Source organism: Octopus sinensis, linkage group LG25, assembly GCF_006345805.1.
Source record: "Octopus sinensis linkage group LG25, ASM634580v1, whole genome shotgun sequence".
Classification (NCBI taxonomy): Eukaryota; Metazoa; Mollusca; class Cephalopoda; order Octopoda; family Octopodidae; genus Octopus; species Octopus sinensis.
Window position 1 is genome coordinate 1,368,172 of NC_043021.1, and position 6,229 is coordinate 1,374,400.

The window sequence follows — 6,229 nt, forward strand, 5'->3', positions numbered from 1 at the left end:
TGTGTGTGTGTGTGTGTGTGTGTGTGTGTGTGTGCGTGTGTGTGTGTGTGCGTGTGTGTGTGGTGTGATGTAAAGGAAGAAAAAAGACAGAAGCGAAGAGAGAATTACGGTAGTCTTACCTGTCGGTCTGGAAAAAGGGGACGCGATCTCCAAGGTTCACTCCACGTCCACGTGCGCTATCCGATGCTCTACCTTCTCACTCGTCCGCTCTGATGTGCTGATCGCCGCCGACTGACCTTCGTGCTGCACTGAATGCCGCATGTCCACCGCAGCATTTCCGGTGGGATCCACAAGCCCCACTTCTGACAGGACATGCCTACTCCCTCACTTTCGATCCTTCTCTACAACACCGCCTGGCTCATAACACCCCCCCCTTGCAGTTAACCAACGAGGAAGGCACCGCTCCCTCTGTGACCGCCGTGGGACTTCAGGACTGGCCTCAGTGCCTGGCATGTTCCTGCCGGTTTCGTCCTCTTGTCTATTACTGTTGGCCCCATCTTCCGTCGCAGTGAAGACCCTGCGCACATCCAAAACATGTCGTGGCATGCCATCTACAGATACGTTGTTCCTCGAATTCACAGAGATTATTGTCCCCTTTTCCCAGTGTGATGTGCACCGTGTATTTGGGGGCTTAACCCAGACTTCTTCCCCGACCTGCACAAATCATCTCCTTCTCTTCTGCGGGACGCGGCGATGCAGTACATGGATGCCCCCACTCGTACTTAAATATTGCCCTGTGTGACACTGATTCCTCAGCCTGTCCCGTCCTGGGCGACATATTATACCAAAATACGGCCTCGACCGGTGAGATGTGGCCCCTCTCTGCTATGGTTTTGATGGTACGATGATGCCTCTCCACAACCCCATTGCCACTTGGCCGGTATGCCGCCCTGATGAAACGGTTGACATGCCACTTGTCGAGCATTTCCCCCAGCACCTCCGAGCGAAACGCAGTGCCATTGTCCTTAAGCAGCTCACCCACAGGGCTTTGTTCTAGGAATACCTCATTCAGTATTCTTGTGATCTCCTCCTCGGTCTCCGTCTTCATCTCCCTCCATATGGCCAACCGCCCCGGTCCGCAGTCGACCATCAAAAGGTGTGACCCCTGCCGGTAGTGCGTCACGTCCACTGCTAGTTGTTTCCAGTTGTGTTCCACTGGAATGCTTCCTGCCTCATGCACACCCGGAGCGGGGTCAATGGACTGGCACCTGTCGCAGCTCCCAACTACTCTTTGCACACTCTGCCTGGTCACGTCAGAGTCAACTTCCCTGGCTAGGAACAGGGTCCTGTCCACTCCCATGTGATTCATGGTATGCAATCTCCTCAGCTCCGGGTCACTCAGTCGACACACCGCAGCCACTCCTTGCTCCAGATCCTCTGGTACCTGCAACCAGAATTTTATAAAAATCAGAAGATAAGGCGAGGAACCGCTCTACGAATACGTAGAAAACTGCTGAGATAGTTCTCCTGCCCATGTACCTTGTGAGACGCACTTCCAAGGTAATACCACCAGAAATAGATGAGGGAGAAATATCACCAGAAATAGATGTAGCGTGGCTCATCGACGCAATTGTGTTGGGTTTGGAGGATAAAATAACAATTCTACAAGCCTTAAATAACAGAATTGGCTGTGGTAGACCTTGAAATTGCTAATCCAGGCTACCACTAGATATTTCGCGGAGATAGTAAATACAATTGCGGTAGGGGAGGTAATAAAATTGAATGATGATGGAGGACAGATAAAATGACTCCTTACCAAAAAAAAAAACAACTGCATCTCCCCTACCAAAGGAGCGACCAACTGAAACAATACAGAGGCCAGATACGAAACCAATACTAGGGAGTCAGTGGAGAGAATACAAACGGAGGAAGTTAAGGATGAAGAAGGTAGCGAATGCAAATTGGTAGAAGGAAAAAAGAGAAAACAACAGACCCCATCCCCACAGAAGCACTAACACACACGCAAGACACCACAACTACACATACACGCATACACACAAAAAAATCCATACAAGATAAAACACTCACCAACACCCCCACTCCACATGGCTATAACAGCCATAAATAGTAAAAACAGACGACTTAAGCCGGCAATCCCATCAAACATTAAATTTTGCTGAATTAATTTTAAAAATTACGAACGGTTAAAAAATTCTCACCTAAACGACGTTGGTCCTTGAGTGAGAAACTTCTCGGACGTATTATACAAGGACCTCTTAAAACCCACCACCCATACCTGAACCAGTCGAGGCGAGGTCTTCTCCTCAACCCGAATAAAACTGTAAGTATCCTTTTATTTTTATATTTCGCTCAACTTAGATTGTTTAAAGACTCGCGGCCTGGGGTCGAACTGGAAACAAGGACGTCTCCTTAACGACCTCAGGTCGCATCTGACTGATGTAATAGCCATTACTGAGACCAGACTGGGTGGACTGCAGGCCTTTTCACTCCTCCTAAATGACTACGAGAAATTTATTTCTCTATATCAACCTGGAGGGGAAGGGGTAGCAGTGCTACACAGGAATGCGCTCAATTTGGAAGCTAGGACAATCTTTGTTGAGCCGGAGGACAGGTTGGTCGTTCTTGAAGTGATGCACAGCAGTGGTAAGTCTTTCAGTTTGGTAGCTGTCTACTCCCCTTGCAGGACTAGACAGTCTGACTTTTTCAGAAGTTTGGAGAATTTTTTCGGTACGTCGCACACTTTGTTAGGTGAGTTTAACGCAATCTGTGATGCACGCGTAGGGGTTGTGATACTTTTCAGAATGGTTCCAAACGGGTGGGGGACATAATTGATAATTTTAGGCCCATCACTCTACTGAACGTAGAGCTGAAAATTTTGGCCAAGGTACAAGCAAATAGATTGGTGAGGGTCGTGGAAAGACTCGTTGGGGAGGCGCAAACTTGCTCCAACCCGACAGGTCTATACACAACAATCTCCATCATCTACGTTATACCTTAGGGTTGATAGAATTACTGGCAAGGGTGGGACGTTGGTCCATTTAGAACAATCTAAAACCTTTGATAGGGTAGACCATCAGTATTTGGCAGTGATCCTCGCGGCGGCCGGGTTGGCCTTACCTTTCGCAGATGGATCAACAGCATTGATATAACAGTATTGAGTCGGTTGTTCGGGTGAACAACCGTTCTGCATCGTGCAATCGGTACATCAAGGATAACAAGTTGGAACGAATGCTTTTCCGCTTCTCGTAGAAGGACAGGGGGCCGCTTGTAAGGCGCTCTATCTGCTGCCAACAACCTCTAAAGGGTGATTAAGGGATGCCGTGGCTAAAAATGTGCAGGCGTGCGCTGTGGCTGAGGCATCTCTGTTTCTATATGGACGGTGAGCGGGTGTGGTCTCTGTTCGTTAAATTGATACTTCCCAGGTTCACTTCTTTCGGTAAACTGGAACCATGGATCAAGCGCAGACCAAGGCTGAGAGCTTCGTAAGCAGAGTGCCGGTAGGTGCTCGTTCTTCTCTCTCGCACGAGTAATGCCAGCTGCGTGGATTCGGCCTAAGTTTTCTATACATTTATAAAAATCTGACATTTATAAAATCTGACAGTGCATGATGAAGAAACAAACTTTGAAAATTTCATAGAACCGGTATTTTGTTTCAACATTACTATCAAGGTTTTTTTTTTCCACTTATTTTTGCCGTCTTGAGCAAAAGTGGGATTATGACAAGGAGGATTCAGTTATTACTGCTAATCCATCAAAACTCAGAAAAACTACCAACAAAGTTCAGCAATATCATGTACACTACTTGCAATATGGATTTATTACTTCACCTTCCGATTATCGGCGACCGATGTATCTTTTCTGTGAAAATATATTGTCAAATGGAGCTATGAAACGCGTCACGTTTAAAGGAGTACTTTAAAAAAAAAAAACAAAAAAAAAACATCATGAGAAAACAAGCATGATTAATTAAAATAACAACGAATGAAGGATGCATTTGAAAGACGCCCTACCCTAAATACATTTAAAGCACCTAAGCCTGAAATTGAGACTAATATCATTGCTTCATCCAGGATATCAAAATTTATAACTAAATGTGGAAAACCGCACACAATTGAAGAAACTCTGATAATGCACTCAATCCTCGAAATTCTTACGACTGTTCTTAAAGCTGACACAAAGACTTTGAAATCAGTTCCACTTAGCAACAATACATGTTGACTTCATACGCGGTGATGTGGCTTACTTGGCTGATATATTTACAAGATGAACGTTTTAAATTTGCAACTGCAAAGGAATAATTTTACCCTCATTCAAGCGAAAAGTGCAATCAGTTTCATAAGCAAAATCAAACTGTACAAACAAAACCTGGGAAGGAAGGAGTTTTGTCAGTTTCCGTCCATGAAAAGCATTTCACACGTATTTACTGAATATGATCTGAGAGCCTATTGTGCACATCTACAGCAACTCAGTGATGACTTTCAGACAAGATTTAAAGATTTGATGGAATTGAATATTCCTGATTGGGTAAAGAAGCCATCTGTGTGCAAACCAGAGGAACAAAATATTGATTTGCAGAAGGACATTGTCGAGTTACAATGTGACGAAGAAGGAAAGATGATCTTTGAAAATGAAGGCCTGCATGAAATGTGGTTGCATTGCAGTGTGAAGTTTTCTTTACTCTGGAATGAAGCAATGCTATTTTTCATTATATTCCCATCATCTTACCTGATGAAGAAGGTATTTAGCGCGGTAAACCAAGTTTTTACTAAAAGCAGAAACTGATTAGGCGTCGTACTACAGCCTGGTGATTTACGACTTCTTTTGTGAAATTTAGAACCAAGTATTCTTAAACTTGCGGCTGATCACCAGCAGGGATCACACTGATGTGCAAGCATCCAATGCAGTCGGTAAATGTTGCTGTCAATAAAATGTATACATGTAAAATCTTGTTCTATTTCTAAATAAATCATAAGAAACATTACTTCCGTCAGCGCTCATATTGGATTGGCGGGGCGGTGAAGGCATCCAAATGTTCTGGGGTGGGGGCGTTTGTCATAAAAAGGTTGGGAAACACTGCTTTAAGTTATCAGTTCGAATCCTGTAGATGTCAGCATTGCATTTCAGCTTTCAGTGTCGATATGCAAAAAGTAACAGTCAAGTACTTGGTTCATCTAATGTTCTATAAAGCATCATAGATATTACTAATCTTTTAGCTGGTGAGTTCCTCTAAGACAACATGCAGCTTGGGCCAGTGCTTCTCCAAATGGGTCGAACCGATCCGGAGAGGGGCGTTGAAGAGTAAATCTTTATGAGTCCTAGGGACAAAGAAGCGCTAAGTGCACTAATACAGATTTTTAGCTTTGTATCCTGTTTAAAATAGATTTTAAAAATTCGAATGTAATAAACCGCTTGTTAGCCTCAATCACAACACTGACAATAGCCAACCACACAAAGCAATAATAATAAATGATAGATTTTATACTGTGAATAAGTAAATAAGCAAAACTGAATATCTATCACTTATGAATGTAAATTGTGAATAAAAGTACAATTTAAAAGACTGTCAAGATTTGTAGGTAGGTGCAATAAAGACTGCTACTGCATCTGCAACAAGTTTGATTTGTGTGTACAGACACATGCTTAGGAATAAGGGCTGTTTTGAATTTTGTCGAACGTTGCAAGGGTTGAACAAGAAATTAAAAGAAAAAGAGCAATAAATAACACTTAATTTTATAGTAATGATACGACTTTAGTCACAAGAGAAATATTTAATTCCATCTCAAATGCAAGTGTGTAAATAAACGGAGATCAGTTTGGAATAATTCACAACGTAATTATTTTCAGAAATTTCAAATCACTTCCGTGATAATGGAAACACGAAAACTTACCTATTTCTGTCTGCAGAGCTAACCAGTTTATTTACTTATAACTAAGAGCAATTTGTACGAATGCGTGGCAAGTAATTAAGTGTCGATATTTATAGGGTAATTTCTCGAAAATTAACGCGTGTTTGCTGACGTGGACAACTCCGATTGGTTTACAATTCATTTCTTTCTTCCATGTGATAGTGACGTAGAATACGAAGATGTGAATGACTGTAAGAGGGATTCAGTTTTATTGCTGTTTTAGTCTTACTTCAAATAAAGTTTTAATGTTTTGCTTTAACTCATTTTGTACTGGCTTATTTGACTCTGCTTCTCATAGCCATTATCTGTGATCTTTCATATCATTATTGTGTGATTTTCAATTGATTTAGCTTCTAAGACAG

General features: G+C 42.8%; 2 protein-coding genes across 2 annotated transcripts in view; one reads left to right on the forward strand and one right to left on the reverse strand.

Annotated features, from left to right (window-relative positions):
- Window positions 1-5,956, reverse strand: part of LOC115224480 — an 18,806-nt gene extending 12,850 nt beyond the window's left edge. The window contains exon 1 of the mRNA XM_029795389.2: window positions 5,850-5,956. The gene's annotated coding sequence lies outside the window, so the exon portion shown is untranslated. The remainder of the gene's footprint in view (window positions 1-5,849) is intronic.
- Window positions 4,225-4,743, forward strand: LOC115224481. Its single transcript, XM_029795390.1, has one exon. The coding sequence runs from the start codon at window positions 4,225-4,227 to the stop codon at window positions 4,741-4,743; it is 519 nt and encodes a 172-aa protein (XP_029651250.1).
- Window positions 5,957-6,229: the final 273 nt, after the last annotated feature.

Excerpts from the sequence above, each read along its gene's own strand:
- LOC115224481 (XM_029795390.1), top strand. The coding sequence starts at position 4,225 with ATGAACGTTTTAAATTTGCAACTGCAAAGGAATAATTTTACCCTCATT.